The sequence below is a fragment of the Canis lupus genome, chromosome 17 (assembly GCF_011100685.1).
Source record: "Canis lupus familiaris isolate Mischka breed German Shepherd chromosome 17, alternate assembly UU_Cfam_GSD_1.0, whole genome shotgun sequence".
In the NCBI taxonomy this organism is placed as follows: domain Eukaryota; kingdom Metazoa; phylum Chordata; class Mammalia; order Carnivora; family Canidae; genus Canis; species Canis lupus.
Genome location: NC_049238.1, coordinates 4,532,517 through 4,555,156, shown reverse-complemented (window position 1 = coordinate 4,555,156; position 22,640 = coordinate 4,532,517). Strand labels below are relative to the sequence as shown.

The following is a 22,640-nucleotide window of genomic DNA, read 5'->3' as shown; positions in this document are numbered from 1 at the left end:
ATATACACATACATACACTCATAAACCTCAGGGCTGCTGGACCCTGCTGAGGGAGCACTGTGGTCAGAAACAGGGAGGCAAGGGGCCAGGATGAGCATCCCCCAGCCCCACGGAGAAGCTCATGGGCTAGCATACAGTAGCAGAAAACTGTGTTTTAGCTAAAGCTGGGTTTTGCCAGGTAACCATGGAAGGAAAGACAGTGAGAATGTAAGGGGGCAGTGAACACCGAAAAGGAAACAGGACTGATGGTCCAGTGGGGACAAATGTTTCTGAAGACCAGGTGCAAAAAAGACTAGAGGGAGGATGGTGATCAGAGTGGGTGCTGGATGTCCAGATGTCACAATCACGAGGTATCCCTCTGGAAATAGACAGGAGACATCAGATGGAAGACAAGATGACTGGAAAGCAGGTCTAGGGAGAAACAGGATCCCAGTTTCAGAATGATTTTCTGTGTAGATGAACAAATGGCAAAAGCAGTGGATATACTGGTAAAATCCTCAGGGGGCATAGAGGAGGGATGAGGGAGGGCATAGGTCAGAAGACTCAAACAAGAGGGAATGGGGATGGGAGTCTGAAATGCGTGTCTCAAGGGAGCAAGGGATGTTTAGGGAAGAAGAGAAACAGTGATCTAGAAGCAGCAAGGAGGAGAAAGAGGTATCAACCCCACAGTGACAGATATGTTGGCAGACTCAGTGGCAAGTGCAACACAGGCAAGAGCATAGACGCTGCACAAGAGCTGTGCTCATGCAAGAGAGGACAGGAGATCCCTGGTCTGTGGTCAGAAGCCGGTCGGGGCAGCCTGAGTCCATCCAGAGCAGAGCTCCTGCATGTACCCCTCTCCCCCTCGGCATCTTCTACATGATACTTTAAATACTTCTTTGCATTGTCTCCAAATGATTGGGGAAAGACCGGTGCTTCATTAACTAGCATTGGGACAAAGGCTACAACTGGGAAAAAATCAGGCTTGTTTCCTAACAATGCCTAAAGGTAAAACTACAACCTGTTACCAAAAAAAGAAAAAAAAAAAAAAAAGCATAAATTGCCTAAATTATTTATAACCCAGAAGCAGGGCAGACCTTCCAAAGCAAACTTCAAAATTAAGTAAGAAAAAAGATGCCATCAGATCAACAATGATTAAAAATTCAACATGGCTGTTCAAGAACTCAATATTGTTGTATTGTTGAGTGTGGTGTAATAGGAACTTTCATTTATTTTTTAGGAGTATAATGGGTGCCATTTATAAAATTATTTGGAAATAGTTCCTAATATAAAACATGCAGAGGGGCCTGACTGGCTCAGTCAGTTAAGCATCTGACTGGATTTTGGCTCAGGTCATTATCTCAGAGTCATGGATCGAGCCCCACATGGGGCTCTGCTCTGGGTATGGAGCCCTCTGCCTGTCCCCCCACTCGCTTGCTCTCTCTCTCAAATAAATGAATCTTTAAAGATACATATATAAAACACATGTATACCTTTGACCCACATGTGCTACCCTGAGTATTTACTCTACAGATAGACTGTCAAAAATATTTCCTACATATGAAAAACATATTCTTGGTGACATTCTTTGTAAGAGCCACACTAGAAAGCCACTGAAATGTCCATCAAGAGGGACAATGTGAATAAATACTGTAGTGTTATCCATGCAAGTCAAGAATGAGCTGAACCTGGAGGGGCTGGTATGAAGAAATGTCTACAACATAACGGCAAATAAAAAAACATAACACAAAACAATTCATACAACAACCCAATTTGGAAACATAACTTTAAGTAAGACACTCACACATAATTTTTCTAGAAGAATGTAGAAAAAGGAAAAACCTGTTGATAATCAATTTAGACTAAAGGGAATTTTACTTTCCATTTTATTCCTAATTGATTTTTTTTAACTTCTGCATTTATAACTCTCAGTTTTTAGAGCTAAAGATTTTTTTTGAGCTAGAGATTTTTGTTTTTAAGATTTTGTTTATTTATTCACGAGAGACACAGAGAGAGAGAGAGAGAGAGAGGCAGAGGCAGAGGAAGAAGCAGGCTCCACGCAGGAAGCCCGATGTGGGACTCGATCCCAGGACTGCGGGATCACATCCTGAACTGAAGTCAGATGCTCAACTGCTGAGACACCCAGGTGCTCCATTGAGCTAAAGATCTTTGATGAGAAAAAAATTATTATTTTTGTTTGGCCTCATGAAAAATCACGTTAAGTACAACATATCACAACTCTGCATTAAAATCCCACCAAAAGGCCCCCCTGCTTTGCATTGCTAAATGCGCAATGCAAATCCTTGGTGCAGGGCCTGCTCTGACATCTCCACAGGGATTAGTTAATGGAAGCTCCTCCTTCTCCTAGTCTTTCTCTCCTCTCCACAATGAATGCACTTTTAGACTTGGTGCCAACTAGTCATCAGCACAGAACTGTGCTCACGAACCCCCCCCCCCCCACTTACCTATAACTCCTTACACACAGACACAAAGTAATCCAAAGGCAATCCTGCTTCTCCCCAGTCTTTCCAAGTTGACAATTTCTTTTAGCTGCTGCCCAACATGCAAGTTACTATTCCCCAAATCAACATAGTTCTATGCATTTCAGCTGGAACAGCCAAGATAAGTGGAGATTTTCGCATATGCAATTTGTTTGACTTTAATATGAATAGAGGTCTTGTCCTGCTTCAAGAAAGCCATCTCTGTCTACAGGCATTGTACACTAATGGTCATGCACGCTGGGGGACAGAAGGCCCCACAGGCATCCCTTTAGAGCTGTCCTGCAGTTAGTTATTCCACATTTGTCTTCTCTGGGGGAAAATAAAATACCTTCTCCAATAATGAAGACATTTGTGAAATTAGCTATGGAACAAATTCATTGGCTCATTGACTATCAATTAATTAAGAGAGTTGTTTTTTTAAAAATTCTCTTGTGATAAAAGGCATTTGGCTAATTCCACCATCATTCCTGATTCTGAGAAATGACTCATAAAAATGAAGCTGATTTTTAGCTTTAAACCTGCTCACACAAAGAGCTGACTGATTTACCCAACTGGATACTGAATTAGGCACAAAATAAGAAGCCTGTTAAAAAAAAAAAAAAAAAAAAAAAAAAAAAAAAAAAAAAAAAAGAAGCCTGTTATAGTAGAGGCATGACCAAAGGGGGAAAAAAATTAGAATGGTGAGATAAAACATACACCAACTTTAAAGAACTTAGAAATAGTTCCTTTGACTATGCAGTTTGAAAAGGAAGAAGGTAGATTTTATGTGCCAATAAGGAAAAAAAAAAAAAATCTCCAGATTAAGTAGCAAAAAGCAATATGCAGTATTTCCCATTTAAAACGGGACGTGAGGGGGCTGGGGCGCAAGTACATGAAAGAAACTGATTGGCAGCTAAATGCCTGGGGCAGGAGAAAGAATTGATTTGCACTATAAAAGTTTTTGTACCGCTAGATTTTTGAATTTTTAATGTACTATATATCTTTTATTGAAGTGAAATTCACATAACATAAAATTAACCATTTTAAAGTGAACGATTCAGTGGCATTTACTACGTTCACAATGTTGTGCAATCAGCACTTTCAGTTCCAAAATACTTCCATCACCCCAAAATAAAACACATTACACATTAAACAGGAATTTGCCACCCCTCCCCCTGTCCAGTTCCTGGCAACCGGCAATCTGCATTCTGTCTCTGTGGTTTTACCTATGCTGGCTATCCTGTATACATGAGGTAACACAATAAGTGACCTTCTGTGTCTGGTGTCTTTTATACTTCATTTTTAAACACTAACATTTAAATCAAATATTTCCTGGAAATATTCTATCCCAGTCATTCACTGTAAGTTTTTTTCACAAATATTTGAAGGCCTAATATCTGGAAACCAATTATATCATGGCCCATAGATGACAGAGAAGTGAAACAATCCATGCAAAGATTATCCAGATAATTATTTTCTGCTTAATGGTGCAAAGGTTATCAGTCAACTGAGAATTCTGAACACACAACCTACACAGTATACCTTGCAAGCTATTCTAAGTCATCTATAAGAAACAGAATTTAGAGTCAAAGCTGGAAGGGAAGCTGGAGGACTTATTACATTTTACTTATAGGTTGGAAAGTCAAAGCCCATAAACACAACAGTGGGCGGCTTCACACTGCAGGGAGAGCCCTGTGCCCGTCGGTGCCCACACCACTACCATGGCCATGTCTTCATAGGGCTTGTAGATGACCAAACAAGAGGAAGGAAGCAGAGCACATGTGGGCATAAAACTCTGAGGATGGCAGTCTGAGGCTTAGCTCCTGTTTAACATGTACCGTACAGGAAAACTGTTGGTCACATCCTCCCAAGAAAATGCTGGACAAACCAAGAATCCAGCACTTCTTGCAACCATCAGAAAATGGGTCACAGGGCAAACCAATCCTCCAAAATCTGGAGACAGGTGAGACAAAGAGATTCACAGCCATGATCTGCTCATCAGGGGGAGAATATCAGGGCCACCATTGATAGGAACACCTGCTTGGGGATTTTCATGAATTGCTGGGGGCTGAGTACGAACTAGCTGAAGAGTGGAAAAGAAACCTCTAGGAGCAGTCTTGAGGGAACCCCTACATTTTTGTGGGTTTGACCCTTCCCCACTCCCACCCCCAGGAATCCCACCGTTCTCATAGCAAAGAGGCCAGAAAAGCCCATTTTCAGCTCAGGACAGGGGAATAGTTACCAAGTGAAGAATTCTGGGAGCAGTCCTCATGACACAGACCCATCCGGCAGGCCCCGAGGAAGGGCAGTGACCTGACTCCAGCCTTGCATCTTCCTCAGCTCACCCAGGAGGGACAAAATAGCTTAGAAACACTGGACCAGGCTGGGTGCACTGGCCTGCTAGAAGACTGAGGGTTAATCCTAAGAGCACAGAATCTTCTCCTGCCCCTGACACTTACACTATGGCCCATTAACAAAGTCCCATACAATCACAATGAGCACAGCTGAAATGGACCTACTCAAGAAGAAAACCCCAAAGACCCACAGGGCAGATGAAAACAGGACCCTAGAGGAACTGAAGCCTCTCACGCCTACAGTGTCAGCACACAATGAACACAATTCAGCTTCTAGCCAGATCTACGACGCAAAACCTCACACCAGAGACCTTTCACCTTAGTTCTCACACCCAATAGAGCAATGAAAAACCCACAAAGCATGCCAAAAGGCAAGAAAAATCAGAATCTGAAAGGACAACAAGCATCAAAACAAAACTCAGACAGGACACCGATACTGGAATTATCAGACAGGCAATTTACAATAATTATGATGAACGTGTTAAAGACCCTAATGGAAAAAGCAGACAAAATTGCAAGAGCACACAGGTTATATCAGCAGAGAGATGGAATTTTAAAGAAAGAATCAAATAAAATTGTAGAGTAAAAAACTTGCTAAAGAATGAAGAATGCCTTTGTCAGGCTCACCAGCAGACTGAGCACAGGCAGCAAAAAAAAGCAGGGAGCCTGAAGAGTTTGACAGGAAGTTCCCAAACTAAAACACAAACAGAAAAAAAGAGAAATAAAACCCCACAAACAGAACAGAACATCCAAGAACTGTAGGATAATTTAAAATTATATAACATAATGCATAATAGGAATCCTGGAAGGAGAAGGGAGAACAGGGCAAAAAAAAGATATTTGAAGCAAGAATGGTTGAGACAGACACCAAACTACAGATTCAGGGAGCTCAGAGAACATAAAGCAGAATAAATACCCCAAAAAAGTACACCTAGTCATATCACAGTCAATTGCAAAAATCGAAGACACAGTGAAATTTTTGAAAAAAGCCAGAGAGGGCAGAAAATGTTGTATCAAGACAGGAGCAAGAACAAGAATCATGACAAATACCCACCATTTGCTTTGATGTGGATGGAACTGGAGGGCATTATGCTGAGTGAAATAAGTCAATCGGAGAAGGACAAACATGATGTGGTCTCATTCATTTGGGGAATATAAATAATAGTGAAAGGGAATAAAGGGGAAAGGAGAAAAAATAAGTGGGAAATATCAGAAAGGGAGACAGAACATGGAAGACTCCTAACTCTGGGAAATGAACTAAGGGTGGTGAAAGGGGAGGAGGGCGGGGGGTGGGGATGACTGGGTGGCGGGCGCTGAGGTGGGCACTTGACAGGATGAGCACTGGGTGTTATTCTGTATGTTGGCAAATTGAACACTAATAAAAAATAAATTTATTATTAAAAAAAAGAACAAGAATCAGGTCTGACTTCCCTTCAGAAATTATAGAAGCAAGAAGAGAGCAGAGTGAAATATTTATAGCACTGAAAGAAAAATACCAACCTAAAATTCTATTTCCACCAAAACTGTCCTTCAAAAGTAAGACCAGAAAAACAACAAACAAAAACACTCTCAGATAAGCAAAGACTAAGGCAGTGTGTTACCAACTGTCTGTGCTGCAAGAAATATTAAAAGCTCTTCAGAGAGAAGAAAAGTGATATGTCATAAACCCAGATCAACATAACCACAAGAAGAGAGAGAAGGAATAAAAGAAGTTAAAATAAAATATTTTGGGGGAAGCTTGGCTGCCTCAGTTAGAAGAGCATTCAACTTTCAATCCCGAGGTCATGAGTTAGAGCCCCAAATTGGATGTAGAGATTATTTTAAATAAATAAATGAATGAACAAACATTTAAAAAATAAAATAAATATTCTATTTTATTTTCCTTATTTTTAATTGATCTAAAAGAAAATTGTTTCAACAGTAATAACAGAAATGCATTGTGTGATTATGATCAATGGAAAAAAAGAATGAGCAAAGTCATAAGGGAAGGGATAGAAGACCCAGCAATACTCTAAGGTAACATTATTACATATCAAATGGTACAGTATTATTTAAAAATGGGCTTAGTTTGCTTAACAAATGTATACTGCAAACCTTAGGCCAACTACCAAAAATGTTAGAAATTAGTTTAACTGATATAGTAACAGTGGAGACGAAAAAGAATTATATACAATATTCAGAAGCAAAGAAGCCAGTAAAAGAAGGAAAAAAGGAGGGAAAAAAAAGAACAGATGTAATGACTAAAAACAATTATAGGGCACCTGGCTGGCTCAGAGGATGGGGCCTATGACTCTTGATCTCTGGTTGCAGAGATTACTTAAAAATAAAATCTTTAGGGGTACCTGGCTAGGTCAGGAGTAGAGCATGTGACTCCTGATTTCAGAGTTGTAAATTTGAGTTCCACATTGGGTGTAGAGATTACCTGAAAATAAAATCTTAAGGGGCCTGGGTGGCTCAGTTGGTTAAGCATCTATCTGCCTTATGCTCAGGTCATGATCCCAGAGTCCTGGGATCTAGCCCTGCATCAGGCTCCCTGCTTAGTGGGGTGTCTGCTTCTCCCGCTCTCTCTGCCCCTCTCCCCTGCTGGTATCTCTCTCTCAAATAAATAAATAAATAAGTCTTTTAAAATAAATAAAATAAAATCTTAAAATAAATAAACAAAAATAAAATATTAAAAAAACAATTATGAACACAGTAGATATTAATTCAATAATATCAGCAGTCTGAATATATTGGATAAAAGTTAAAAGACTGAGATTTTCAAAGTGGCTAAAAAAAGCAAGACCTAAATCTATGTTATTTAAAGTAATCTACTGTAAATAAGAAGGCTCAGGTTAAAAGTAAAGGGGTGGAGAAAGATATACCGTGCTAATGCTAATCCAAAGAAAGCTAGAGGAGCTATGTTAACTTCAGACAAAGCCAACTTCAGAACAAGGAAAATCACTGGAGATAAACAGGGACATTACATAAGGATACAGGGGTCTGTTCTCCAAGAAATAACACTAAACATATATGCACCTAATAACAGAGCATCAAAATACAGAAGCAAAAACTGACAGACATGCAGGAGGAAATACACAAATCCACAATCACAGCTGGACACCACCACTCCTTTCAGTAACTGACAGATCCAGCAGGCAGAAGTTGACCACGCAGCACTAATAATCAACTTGATTTATTTGACACAATTCAATATTCCATCCAATAACAATAGAATACACATTCCTCCAGCTCCCAGGAAACATTCTAGGCCATAAAACCCACCGTAACAAATAAAAAAAAAAAAAAAAAACTGAAATCATATAAGCCCTGCTTTCACATCACAATGGTACTACACTATAAGTCTATGACAAAAAAAAAAAAATTGGAACATCCCCAAATATTTGGAGATTAAACAACACACTTTTAAATGACATGTGGGGCAAAGAAGTCTGAAAAGAAACTAAAAATCATTTTGAACTGAATGAAAACAAAAGTAAAACTTATCAAAATGAGTACAATGTAGCAAAAGCTGTGTTTACAGGGAAATATGTAGTATTAAATGCATGTGTTAGTAAAGCAGAATGATCTAAAGTCAGCCCCTCAAGCTTTCTCTTTAGGAAATGAGAGAAAAGCAACTGAAGCCCAAGGGAAGCAGAAAAAAATAAAAATTAAAAAATTTAAAAAAACAATAAAAATTGGAGCAGAGATCAATGAAATCAAAACAACAATAAAGAAAAACAACAAAATCATGACCTGGTTCTTTGAAAAAATCCATAAAAATCGATAAATATCTAGTCAGGCTAAAACCGTGAAGGGTGAGATGGGTACAGAAGAGGGAAGGGGTGTGCACCTTCCATAAGAAGCAATGGCCAACTCAGCCCACGGCCAGTCTACTTGTCCTGTATCTACCAGCAATGCCACCTGTGCTGGCATCGTCCCTGAAAACCTATAGCTATACAATAATTAAAAGAGAAAAATAGGAAAAGGAGGAAATACGCATTATTTCATTTAGGCTGCCCTCATTTTAGTTGAAAACCTCAAGGGTAGCAGCCTTCCTAGTTCTAATGCATTCCGTTTTCATAGACCAGAAAGGCTACTGGTGTCTTATTCAACCAGGAAGTGTCTTCCAGATGGAATCTGGGTCCAGCAGGCAGTATTCCCTGAGGTCCCCCAGTGCTCCCCACTTCCTCATGTCTCACACCTGTGAAAGGGCCACAGGGTCACTTGCGAATCCGCCTTTTGGATGGGCCTCCAGCGATTTCTCTAAATTTTCTTATTCACAATTTCTTTAACCCTTGCAGAAGCCCCAAAAGGGAAGTAATCCAAGTACTGGTCTCACGTTTTAGATGGATAAAATAAAATGGGAAGTTTACAGAGAGGCTCCAGGTCTTTGCAGAAGGCCCAGTGGGACCAGGAGTGTGGAGCAGGATTTGAAGCCCCAATCACCGAGGTCTAGTGATGCTGCCCTCAAGTCGGACCCACAACTCCTGAGCTGTGACGTGGTCCATGGGCCACGCTGTCACACTCCTGATGTGAGCTGCCCTTGGTCAGATGTGCAGAGCTGTGACATAACACAACCCTGCAGGAAGACTGGGGGTGTTCAGGGGGCTGGTTTCATTTATGGATAATAGGAGCACTTTCTCCTGGTCCATTATCCATTCCTCTCCAAGGCCGAGGCAGCGAAATGACCACTGGAGATACAGTCAAATGATCTGTTGAAATATGTATCTGTCGTGTAGGAAATAATAAACTGTGTGTGTTGGTGGGCAAAATTTACAATTAAGTAAATTTTAAAACCCAGATCATTTATTTCACTATAAAATAAAACCACAGTTTCAAAAATCAAGAGTAGGGGCGCCTGAGTGGCTCAGTTCATTAAACATCTGACTTTTGATCTCAGCTCAGGTCATGATCTTGGGGTTGGGGGATCGAACCCTGCATTGGATTCTCTCTCCCTCTCCCTCTGCCTCTCCTCTCCCCTCCTCTTTCCCTCCCTCTCTCTCCATCTCTAAAAATATAAAGACCCACCATACAAGGCAACTGGGTCTCAGAATTGTTTTCACTTCACAATATATTATAAAAATTTTCCCATGTCCACAATCTCCAAAAATCATATCTAATTAGAGCAGGATATTTACTTAACCATACTTAGATGTTTTCCATTTGGGACTGTTATTTAAACACACACACACACACACACACACACACACACACGAGAAGCATTTGTGCATAAAGATTTCCTTCTTTTTCCCCACGTTTAGCATCATTTCCTTGAGCTAGATTCCCCAAAGTGCAACTGTCTCAAGTATTTGTGGTTGCAAATAAAAATCATGCATTTATCCTTAAGCCATCCCTTCCCCTCACCCCACCCCGTTTAGGCCCAGAAACGCATTCCTTCTGCTGAGCCAGCATGATTTATACTTAACCGCTTCCTGTTCTGCAGCAGAGCCCCCTTCATCCTATCAGCCAATGTTCCTTTTACCTAATTCCTCCTAGAAATTCTCTTAAATAACAATTTCATGTTAACCAAGAAAAATCGCTCTTGCCACCCAAGTATTTTATTATCACATGATGGTTGTTATATTGTCACGAGACTGACTTCTGGATGGCCAGTATGGAGCAGATGACACAGAGAGTTCGTGCCAGGAAAGATCTGTATACAATTTAAACTAAAATCATGCAAACTACGTTTGCAGCCTCCAGATGATTATTTTTGTTAGCAAATCAGTTCAGGGTGTTTGCCATTTGGGATCAGCTTATAGATGCCACTGGGTTTTAAAAACCACCCTAGGGTGGCGCTTCAGAAAGAAGCATAAACTTTCAGGCAGATCGGAAGGTCCTTTATTTTATTTTATTTTTTTTTTAAATGCGGGGAGTTGAGTTAAAAGTTTAAAGCACTGAAGCTAAATGTACCTACCAGGTGCCGGGCTGGGGACAGGAGTTAGACATGCTCTTCACCCAGGAGCTCAGCCTGCCACAATGCACCCCAAGAAAGCCTGACAAATAAATGTGGGCATCTGAGTCTCTGCTCTACCGCCCAGAGGAGCTGGGCAGGACCGGCACGAGGGCAGGACCTGGTCAGGGATGTTTGCTTCCCCGTAAATAGTGCCCTCATTTCAGGTTACCCAGAATTTCTATAAAATTGTGCCTTGAGTTTCTCTTGACTATTTTGTCGACAAAATATGACACGTGCTAACATCAGTTCTGGGTGTTTTGCTTTTAATACTTTGGAGCTAACACTGGTTTCCAAGATTTAGAAATATTTCATTTTGCAAAGCTCCTAGGCCGTAGGCTCCGTGCCTCTGTGTCCGGAGAGTGAAAGGATGCTGTCTCCGTACCACGTCCTCCACAAAATGCCAGAGCTGCTCAGGGACACCGGGACGGAGGAGGGCGGCTGGCAGGATGACCAGCACAGAAGGCATCGGAGATGCAGGGAAAAGCACAGAGATGCACGGAGCCGCTAGGAAAGCCACGGTTCAAGGAGGAGGGCGCCCTCGCAACCGGCCTTCACCGGGCTCACGAGTGGGAGACGTGGTGGGTACCCTGGACTCGAGCCCCACAGGCCAGTGTTCAGGAAAAACCACAGCGGGGGGCTGGGAGAGAGACTGGGGGGATTGCTCGGGGTGGGGGGGGGGCGGAATTAGGAGGCCCTAGAGCAGTTAACCTGATGCCCAGGTGAGACTCATGGCAAATTCCAGAGACTAAAATGATATGTTTGCCCAACCCAATCTCATTTTATACATTAAAAAAAAAAAAAAAAACAGTCCAAGGATACCTGCCTCTGAGTTGATACTGACTTGAGCTCAGTCCCTCAAAGCACCGAATGCGAATAATACAGGCTGCAGGGAAGAGGTGCACAAATGGGCCAAGTCGGCAGGAACCTCAAGCATCGGGGCTAAACGGCAGACACCGTCACTGGGGAGCGAGGATGAGCACACGGCCCGCGTCAGGACGTGCAGCCCGGCAGGGGTGACCCCACTCCCAGCCTACGTGCCCACGCGGGGCCTCGACACAGGGGCGAGAGGCCTGCGAACCCCCAAAGAAACATAGGCAGCCAGGTCCCTGCAGACGAGCACTATGGCAGGGAAACCTACAGCAGGGAAATCTAACGTGAGCTGCGTCCCTCATGTCACATTTTCTGGCACATTAAAAATAGAATTATTTTTTTAATTTATCTGTTTACTTGAGAGAGAGAGAGAGAGAAGGTAGGCAGAGGAGAGAGAGCATCTCAAGCAGACTCTGCGCTGAGCCCGACGGGGGCTCGATTCGAGACCCTGAGATCATGACCTGAGCCGAAACCAAGACGCCCAACCGACTGAGCCACCCTGGTGCCCCTGGCACGTTTTTCTTTTTCTTTTTTTTTAAGTAAAAATAAGGGAAATTAATGTTAGTAACATTTTATTCAAATGAGTAAAATAAAATCACGTTAACATGTAATCATGTAAATGTTATTCCTGAGATTGCTTTCATTTACACCGGTTTTCACGCCAGCTCTTGGAAACTGGCCGTGCATTTCTCCACACACACAGCAGGTCCCTTGGGACTGGCCTCCGTGGAAGGGCTCAGGACCCGCGAAGCCAGCGGCCTCCGCCTGCACGGTGCAGCCCTCCACACGCCCTCCCCTCTGCCCATCTGGTCGGGTTTGCTCTGTTGTAGCCAGAAGACGTCCCACCTTCGCCGGATAAACAGTCCCCGGGAGAGCAGCCCATGTGCCAGGCCGGCAGGACACAGCCCACGCCGGTGCCCGTGCCTGTGCCCCCAGAGAAAGCCCGTACCCGCAAGCACGCACGTGGCCGTGACGGAGAGAAAACAAGGTCACTGTGAAGGAAACAGGGCGCTGGGCCAAAGGAGAAAGAGTCCTGGGAGCGATTAAAGGATTAACAGATAAGAACTGGCCCCCTGGCCCCTCCGCTGCCCGGGGGAGGGCAAGCTCATTTAAGAACAAACTGACAACACTTCCTTCTGAGGCGTTGACGTTTGCACCTTCCACAGCCCAGGACCTGGCTGAGGACGCGGTGGGTATTTATTGGGCATTAATAAACTGCGTGAGCCTTAGATGTTGACCTATTTCACAGGCGGAGGGAGTGGAGGGTGAGCGACGCTGCCAGATGACAAGGGATTGCTGTGGGTCCCTACTGGTCGTCCTCACTGGAGCGAAACTGGAACTTGCATGATGCCGAAGGCTGCAGAGGTCCGTACCTGCCGGCGGATTACAGAGCTCCACACCCCGTCCTGTTCTGGAAAGGCCTCAGCAGCCCCCTGCCCTCCCCGGGTCCCTGGGCGCGCCCTCACTGGATGTCCCTTCATCCACCTTGGAACGCAGGAGGTCGACCAAGGGAAAGGGCCAAAGAACAGAAGGGATGGAGCAACGGCTGAGACTGCTCCTGGACCCCGAGGCCTGTGAAGGGTGGAGAGGCCTAGTTAAGGTCTGCAAACACTTACGGAGCAGCTACCCCGTGCCAGGCTCCGTGCCAGCTGCGAGGGGGACACAGACACGGACAGGACAGGACGTGATTTTCTGCTCCTCACCGCACCCAAAACTACAAATCAGGGAAGGCTCAGATGGGCTTACGCGACACTGGCAAGACACCGGGGCCACGTGAGCCACGCGACCCATGCGCAGGCTGGTCTGGACCTCGTCCCGTGGGGATTCCTGCCTTCCAGATGAGAACAGGTGAGACCAGCAAGGGCAACGGACGCTGGCACAGCCTGGCCATGCAGACGCTGGGCAGCTGGCTTCACGTACCGTGCTGTCCAGTTCTCGTGAGGACGGTCCTTCTGGCTCCCATGGCCTCTGGCTCCCCCAGCTTCTCACACCCTGGGGTCTGCCAGGAAGCCCACTTCAATGGGACACACACAGAGGCCGTTGCAGGGCTTCCCCAAAGGCCTGTTGTTCTCTGATCAAAAGGACAGATGCAGGCGACACCAAACTCCCCCCCACACACACACATACTTCTCTTGCCACCTTCAACACACACCCGTGAGCTGGGAGTTGTGGTGAGCCCTCTGGACCCCGGGGTGCCCAGCATGAGGGCATAGGCCGACACGCGGAGGACAGAGGGCAACAAGAGCAGAAGCCAGTTCTCGTGAGCAGCACGGTGCAGCAGGACCTGTGCCGGCAACCGTCCCCTCCCAGTGCCACGGAGGAAACGCCAACTGGTTTCTTGCAGCCCTCGTTGGTGAGCGTTCCCTTGTGAGCCAAACACACAGCAACATACAAACATGTACAATCGTGTACCCCTGCGCCTGCCGTTGGTGTTACGGGCTGAACTGTGTCCCCTTTTGGATACGCCTAACCCCCAGGATCGGTGATGTGCTCATTCGGGTCCTTGCCGGGGATCCAATTCACGTGTGACCAACAGAGTAGGCCCAACTCCCGTAGAACTGGTGACCAGCTGTCACTGCCTATCTTCGTTCACTCCAACCACCCTCGTAACCGTCCCCTCGGACGGGCGGCTCGTAAACAACGGACACTCGTATCTCACAGCTGTGGAGGCTGGAAGTCCGAGCTCAAGATGCCGGAAGGTTCGGGGTCTGGTGACAGCCTCTGTCTGGTTCAGGTGGCCTCCCACTCGCCATGTCCTCACGGGCAGGATGGGCGAGGGGGCTCCCATCCCATTCACGAGCGCCCCCCCCCCCCCGTGCCCGACACGCCTCCCAAAGGCTCCGCGTCATCACATCATCACACTGGGGACCTGGCTTGGGGGGGGCAGGCTGGGGGCAGGGCACTGCCCCCCTGCATGCAGACAGAGGGCAGTGGGAAGACGTCAGTGCCCCAGACCCGGAGGAGGACAGCGCAGCCTGACACGGAGGTGCTGCCTTAGGGTCCCGCAAGCGGAGGGAACGCAGACAGATAACCTTTTTGTCTTCTTTCCCCGCCACATCCGGCCCTACCCGCCCGCTGCTGGCCTCTCACAATCACACTGTCTCGGTTCCCAGGGCCTGTGCTGGACGCTTCATTGAGACCTAAAGAAGAAAGAAGGGACTGTGATCTCTGCGGGGCGCCGTCTCATCCACTCCAGGCACTGGCACCACCTCGCCTGCCAAGCGATTAGGAAGAAATAGGCAGTTTTAGCCAACAAATCCACATCCCAAGGCGCCCGCTCTCCAAGTCTTCTAGAAGCTCTTCTAACTCTGTCATCCCGGGACTCCCGTGTGCCCGTGCGTGTGTGTTGGAAGGGGGCTCCTGAGAAGTACCATATGGCGATCGGGGCACCCAGAAAGTGACTTTCAGGGACTGTGTGTTTCTCTGACAGTGGCCTCCAGGGCGCCCGCAAGCCTTCGCACTTCCCGACGCAGCGCTCCTTCTGGAACACACCCCCCGTGTGATGCTGTGGAATGGACACTGGCACCACGGACCAAAGGAGAGCGTCAAGCCCTCGAGAAACAGAGAAAACACTGACTGCTGCAGATTATTCTGCACGCACACTCTCGGGTCTCCGCAGCCAAGGCTCTCCGCTTCCTGTGTGGGAGGAACCACGCGAATCAAGGGCCCACCCCGTGTTTCCCAGACAATCTCTCTTTCTAGGAACCCAACCACCCTTTGCCTAGAGCGCCTCCGCCTCCCGTTAGAAAGCTCCAGACTTGTAAGGCTGACGGAGCCCGCCGCCTGCTCCTGCCCCCGAGGGCCCGACCACCAGCCCGGACTCACGGTCTGCAGGAACAAACCCCAGCACCGGGTCCCATGCCTCAGGGCCCCGTGCACACCGGCTCGGAGCTGCCTCGAGTCTACACACGCTCACGCCAGCCTCCAGAGCTCCCGTAACACACACGAGGACACGCACACCTTCTGCACACCGCAGAACGAGGCCCACCTCAGCCTCCCCCTCCCCAGCATCGCACAGTGCCCGGGCCACAAGCTGCCCCAGCCAGCCCGGACAGCGCTCTCATCTGACACTGGACCCGACGGCGTCTGCTGTCTATGGACAGGACCGGCCAGGCCTCCCTCCTCCCACCCCCACCGACACCCCCACCAGCACTGCGTTCAGCTTCTGAGGGTCCCACAGGGCACTGCTCTGTGGGTGGACTCACCTCCCAAAGAGAGAACCGGGCTCTCTGGATGTGCTCAGATCACCCTGGAGCTCGAATCCTGTGTCTTCATTTCCCTTTTGAGCCCAATTTCTCTCTCTCTCTCTCTCTGTCTCATCTTCAATCACTTAACCAAAATGCACTCAGAAAGTGTACAACAGGGCAGCCTGGGTGGCTCAGCAGTTTACCGCCAGCCCAGGGCGTGATCCTGGAGACCAGGAATCGAGTCCCACGTCGGGCTCCCTGCATGCAGCCTGCTTCTCCCTCTGCCTGTGTCTCTGCCTCTCTCTCTCATTCTCTCTCTCTCTCTCTCTCTTTCTCTGTATCTCTCATGAATAAATAAATATTTTTTTTTTAAAGTGCACAATAGGTGCTCAGGGAACGCAAAAATGAGGAAGTTCATACCCTTGTAGGGCTTACGAGAGGAAATCAGTTACATAAATCGCTAAAATTAGATTCGAGAGTTTTAAGTGCAATCATAGGTCTTGAGAAAAGTTGCTATGGAAGCACCTGGTACAGAGAACGTCCCAGCTGGCAGGTAGGAGACGGAGGGGGCCAGGGCTCGGGGTGCGGGGACGAGGCTGGCCGGTGCTGAGGCCTGTGGCTCTGTCCTATGCTCCCACATTCCCAGGGCCCCATCAGCAAGATGCCAGGACCTGGGGAGGGGACCACCCCAAAGTCCCCATTAGCAGTTCTACAGCTTTGAGAAGAAAACGGTATGTGTTCTGAGCCCGGAAGGGACACCAGGAATGTGGCCCACGGAGATGGCAGGAGAATGCTCCAGGGCACCTGCTCGGGGGCTGTTGGGAGGCCCACCCTGGACAGGCTGGGGTCAAGCGATGAAGGATCCCGAAGACTCGACCGAGGGACATGCTCGTCATTGGACAAGCAGTGGGGGCAGCTGAGGGCATCCCAGCAGCACAGTGACAAGAGGTCTCTGGAGAGATGGTGAGGGACCACAGTGGGATTGACACAAAGTTTGACTTTCCCAAGAAAGTCAAAAAATATGTGTTGATTCTGGCTTCAGAACACCCGTTTAAGAGAACATTTTACATCTAGGAAGAAGAGGGTGCCTAACCCACGTTTCTGTGACGGGGACACTGCCCGGCACCCACAAGCTGGCGGAGAGGGCCGGCCGCTCTGCCCAGCAGGCTGCCCTTCCCGTGGGGACGCAGGCGAGCCTGACCGGGGACGGGGTGGTGGGGACGGCAAGTACTGGAATGGGGACGAGCCTGCAGACCGGCCAGCCCCCAAAGGCGGGTAGAGACGAGCACACCCAACCCCATCACTAGCCACTCAACTCGCATCCTGGATGCAGACACCACAGCAGACGGGCCCCGCACTGTCCGCAGGCTGGAGTCTCTCCACGGTTGATGCAGCCTACACAGCCCCCCTCCCTCCACAGAGCCTTAAAATGCTGCCCATCGCCCCCCCCCAAAGTCAGACACCCCCTGTTCCAAAGAACTGCTTGGAAACTGACCCCCTGGCAGCCAAAAACAGTCCCAGGGAAATCGTGTAAGAGGTGTTCGAGGTGTAAGAAGGTGTGTCTGTTCAAGGACGGACACAAAACCCCATGTAACCGAGAGCCCTACTACAGACACCGTGGAAGCTCCCCGCTGTTCTATGGGTCTGGGCCCGGGGTCCTGCCCACAGAGCCCTGCCAGCTGGGGAGAAGCTGCGGAGGCCTGCACTTTGCTGGGGTGACTCCCAGCTCGGGGATCCTGAACAGTAGGCAGCAGCTGCCACAGGCCCCGGGGAGTCACACTGGCCTCGCTTGGGGACTCTGAAGGCAACAGGAGAGGTGGCTGGCTGCCTTGTAAAAACACGGGGTGCTGCCCGTGGTTCCACTCACCTTCTCTGAACTGAATCTCCTCCAGCACACAGACTGGGCAGGGGGGTGAAGGGGCCGGGGGGAGGCTCTAAAACTATACAAGGATGAATCCCACGCTGGGAGAACCTTCTAGAAGACACACCAGAAACCAGAGCAACCGTTTTCCACTCCGGAATCTGGGTTTGGACGGTGTTCCGAGATAGTTAGCCTGCTGAGAACAAGACCCTGTACAACAGCCGGCTCCCAGTTCCCGGCCCACGCCCAGCTCCTGCTGGCTGTTCCCGGGGCCCAGAGTCTGACCTTGAGCCTCCAAAGTGGCCTGGAGAACCTGGACTCACCCTTCAAGTCGCTGGCATCACAGGCTCCACCGGGAGCTGCCCTGGGCACACCAACCCCATCATTAGGACTGTCTGTGGATGTGCTGGCTTCCACCCCCAGGCTGTGGCCTCCTCGAGGTCACAGAACAGATCCTCTGCCGAGGACTCGGAGTCCCACGCGGGCTTCAGTGTTCACCACGTGCACGGCCTCGGACAGCCCAGCCACGCCCTGCTTCCCTTCCCTCCTCAGTGATGTGGGGACCGTCGCAGCGCCCGTCCCGCGGGCTACACGAGAACTGGGTTCCTGGGCGAGGGCCCGATGAGCAGCACTCAGTGACAGGGCATCCTAAGTGACTACGAACCATTGCTTCCTCCCTCTCCTGGGGCAAATCTAAGTGTTGGCTGACACGCTACTTCCCACCATCCAGGGAACTTATTTTCCTCTGTTAACATCACGTCCAGCTTGTCAAACTTGCACCTCAGAGGAGGCCCAGCTCTCAGTCTATAGGCCACCCAGAAAACATGTTCCAAGGCAGGTGTCAGATTCCAGGAACGGAGGAAGATGGACACTCATCACCAAGAACCACCCCCTCCAAAGCCTGTCTCCCAACACATCCTCTGTAGGAGAAGACATTCTTCTCCAAAAGTCCATAAAACTGGTTGCATTTGGCACCTTATCCCGCAATGCTGATTCTCCTAAAAAAAAAAAAAAAAAAAAGATCTTAAAAGCAGCAACTGCTTTTTTTGGATCTTGGGAACCAGCTAGGCCAACACCTGGCTTTCACAGTTTAAGCCACTGGCGCCACCCAAGGAGGTGAAGACACTTGCCCTGGGTCACACAGCCCGGTCAGAGGTTTGCGCAAGCTCTGTCCTTCCGGACCAATCTCCAGCAGCTATAGAAACAGTTGCTGCAATTTAATTTCTTCATCTAATTAAGAGAAGCTATTCATGTGTGTCAGCTACAAGGAAACGAAGGACAAAGGAGGCTGGTCCCGAGAATGATCACCTCAAGTGACTTTCCTAGTCGTAAGGCACCTTCAACTCCGCTCTTGGATCGCCAAGGCGGGAAGCTACCCAAGTGAATACGAAGAGGGTCTGTCTTCCTCAGAAGCAATCCCCTCTGTTCATCGTCTCTGGCGCCCTCTGAAATCCTGCACCCAGAGACCTGGGGGCCTGGGGCGGTCTTGCGTAGCCGGATGCCCAGTTAGCGGCGGAGGCCTCAGTGTCATCCTGGGTACCACCAGGCCAGCAGACCCCCAGAGCAGCTGATGTGTCTCCCCTCCCCTAGCCCAAGCCCAGAGCAGGAGGAAGGCCGGCAGGCAGTCGGGAAAGCTGCTGCCGGGCCCAGGCCAGCCTCGGCCTATGTGGGGGTCCCCGGGGTGGGGTCCCTGCCCTCTCTCCTCTCCAAGTCACAATGAGCGGGCTGAGCTAGGAAGCTGCAGTGACCACCTATCTCTGTGACTCTCAGTCTGCAAGGGCGGGCCTCCTCCTGTCTCCACCACCAGAGAGAAAGGTCCTCAAAGAGGAGAAATTGGAACAAAAGAAGGCAGCAGAGCCAAATTACGAACCACAATGGGAAAAACAGGCGACGTGGCTCCCGGCTTCTGGCTGAGCCCCAAGCTCACCCGCTAAACGTCAGCGGCTTCCACTGAGGAGTGTGTGGGGTCCCTTCCAAGCCCCAAACCGCACGGAGTCCACAAGAGAAGCACCATCCTCTAGTGCGGATGTGGATGCAGGAATGACACACCCTCTGAAACCCGGGGCACCCAATACACTTATCAAGCACACGCAGCTGAAAGTGTGCTTCCGCGTGTCGGTATCGGCTTGGGCACCGCCTGTGGGCGCCCACACTAGGCGCCCATAGTTGCAGCCCGGCCCGCAGCGTCGGAGCCCGCCCGTCCTTAGTTCTCCAGGGCTCCTGGCACTAGAATCGGGGCCCCTTTAAACACGTAAACTTCCAGACTCCAATTGTGCTGGATCTGGACAATCCCCATCCCACGGAAATTAGGTTACTGACATCCCATTTTCTCCTGAGGTCTGCAAGCCATGCCCCACCTTTGATAAGGGGTACAGGGGGAAGCTCAGTCCCAGCAGGTGGGAAGTGGGGTGGGGTCGGAATCTAGGGGTGGCACCCAGCACACTGCACAGCACCCCCTCAATTGCACACAGCAGGGTTCAGCTCACTCTCCTCCCCCTCCTCCTCCAAAACCATCAAGGGCTCCCACCATCAAGGGCTCCCACCACCAAGGGCTCCCACCATCAAGGGCTCCCACTGTCAGGGGATCCAGACCGAAGTCAGCCTGGAATTCAAAGACCACGATTTGTTCCCATCTGACCTCTGCACTCAAATTTCCTTTGCACGCCTTACAAAATAATAAAGAACAAACACCATAAAGTCACTAGAAAACCACAAAGGACCAGGTCCCTCATCCGAGCACTGGGGAAGGGAAGCTCGGGGCATGGGAAAGGTCCCAAGCCTGCACACACCTTGTGTTCCCATCCCCTCGATCCGCCAGGCAGCGCCCCCGGCCTCAGGTGCACCTGCCCCACCTTCCGGCTTTGACTCAACAGCCTCCCTCACAAAGCAGCCCTGGCCCTCCCCTCCCTCCAGGGGGCTCCGGCTCCACCGGCTCACCCCGCGCCCCGCCCTTGACCTCAGGACACGGCTCCCCGCCCCAACACCGCCCGGTTCACCACCACGTGTCCTTGCGGGGCCAGGCCCCAGGCCCCAGGCCCTCCCTGGGCGGCACCGCCCCCGCCGCGCCCCGCGCAGCAGCACCCACCCCGCGCAGCAGCACCCACCCCGCGCAGCAGCACCCGCCCCGCGCAGCAGCACCCACTCCGCGCAGCAGCACCCGCCCCGCGCAGCAGCACCCGCCCCGCGCAGCAGCACCCACCCCGCGCAGCAGCACCCGCTCCGCGCACAGCACCCTCCCCGCGCAGCAGCACCCACCCCGCGCAGCAGCACCCGCCCCGCGCAGCAGCACCCACCCCGCGCAGCAGCACCCGCTCCGCGCAGCAGCACCCTCCCCGCGCAGCAGCACCCGCCCCGCGCAGCAGCACCCGCCCCGCGCAGCAGCACCCGCTCCGCGCAGCAGCACCCTCCCCGCGCAGCAGCACCCACTCCGCGCAGCAGCACCCACCCCGCGCAGCAGCACCCACCCCGCGCAGCAGCACTCTCCCCGCGCAGCAGCACCCGCCCCGCGCAGCAGCACCCTCCCCGCGCAGCAGCACTCTCCCCGCGCAGCAGCACCCGCCCCGCGCAGCAGCACTCGCCCCGCGCAGCAGCACCCACTCCGCGCAGCAGCACCCGCCCCGCGCAGCAGCACCCGCCCCGCGCAGCAGCACCCGCCCCGCGCAGCAGCACCCACTCCGCGCAGCAGCACCCACCCCGCGCAGCAGCACCCACCCCGCGCAGCAGCACTCTCCCCGCGCAGCAGCACCCGCCCCGCGCAGCAGCACCCACCCCGCGCAGCAGCACTCTCCCCGCGCAGCAGCACCCGCCCCGCGCAGCAGCACCCGCCCCGCGCAGCAGCACCCGCTCCGCGCAGCAGCACCCGCCCCGCGCAGCAGCACCCGCCCCGCGCAGCAGCACCCGCCCCGCGCAGCAGCACCCGCCCCGAGCAGCAGCACCCTCCCCGCGCAGCAGCACCCACTCCGCGCAGCAGCACCCACCCCGCGCAGCAGCACCCGCCCCGAGCAGCAGCACCCTCCCCGCGCAGCAGCACCCACTCCGCGCAGCAGCACCCGCCCCGCGCAGCAGCACCCGCCCCGCGCAGCAGCACCCGCCCGGCGCGCTCCTGGGGCTCCGTCCTACCCTCTTCCGTGAAGCAGACTTCCGCCTGGCACACGGCAAGCCAGGGGATTTCTTGGACATGTTTTTATTATCATTTACTGGAAAGAAAGGCACAGAGAGAACTTTTGAAGTGACCACCCAGACCTGACGGCGGGGGTGATGAGGGGACCACGGGGAGCCCCTCCCCCCGAGACCCGAGCCGCGCCCGGAAGGCGCCGGGGAGCCGGGGAGCCGGGGAGCCACCGCCGGGGGGAGCGCAGCCGAGACCCCCAGGAGGGGCGGGCTCCGAGGAGGGCCGCGGGGATGCGCACGCGGAGGACGCGCCCCCCCGCCCCCGCCGGGCCGACCAGCCTTCCCGCCGCCTCCCGCCCCCCGCGGCCCGCGGCCTGCGGAGCCCCCCCACCCCGGAGAGAGGTCCCCGCCCGGTGCCGGGGAGCCAGGGAGCCAGGGCGCGGCGGGGCGGAGCGGGCCGGGCCGGGGGCGGGGGACCCCGAGCTTCCCAAGTGGCCGCGGCGCTGGGGCGGCCGAGGGGCAGGCGGGGCGGGCCCAGGGTGCTCCCCCCGGGTCCCCCGGCCGGGCCCGCGCGCCCTCGCTCCCCCCGGGCCCCCCCGGCCGGGCCCGCGCGCCCTCGCCGCGACCCCAGCGCCCCGGACCCCGGGCCGCGCCGCCGCATCCCCAGCCCCCCCCGCCCCCGCCGGGCCCGGCCCGCGCGTCCCCGCCGCATCCCCCGCCCCCGCCCTCGCCCGCGCCCGCGATGCCGACACAAAGCGACGCGCGTCACCCACCTGCCTGGTCCCGCGCGGCGGGGGCTCGGGGGCTCGGGGGCTCGGGGGCTCGGGGGCTCCGAGCGCCGCGCCCAGGCCGGGTGTCCGG

General features: G+C 51.6%; 1 protein-coding gene and 1 long non-coding RNA gene across 3 annotated transcripts in view; both read right to left on the bottom strand.

The window, feature by feature from the left end:
• RNF144A (ring finger protein 144A) overlaps positions 1-20,578 on the bottom strand; it is a 115,701-nt gene extending 95,123 nt beyond the window's left edge. Inside the window, exon 1 of one of the 2 annotated variants that reach the window (XM_038560700.1) lies at positions 20,459-20,578. In XM_038560700.1, coding sequence (XP_038416628.1) covers positions 20,459-20,471 — 13 coding nt within the window. In that variant the 5' untranslated portion in view covers positions 20,472-20,578. The remainder of the gene's footprint in view (positions 1-20,458) is intronic. The other variant, XM_038560699.1, reaches the window with a different exon arrangement.
• Positions 12,177-15,717, bottom strand: LOC111090471. The gene is made up of 2 exons (XR_005371993.1): positions 13,088-15,717; positions 12,177-12,994 (listed from the first exon to the last, which is right to left on the bottom strand). It is a non-coding gene; the product is annotated as an uncharacterized LOC111090471 (long non-coding RNA).
• Positions 20,579-22,640: the final 2,062 nt, after the last annotated feature.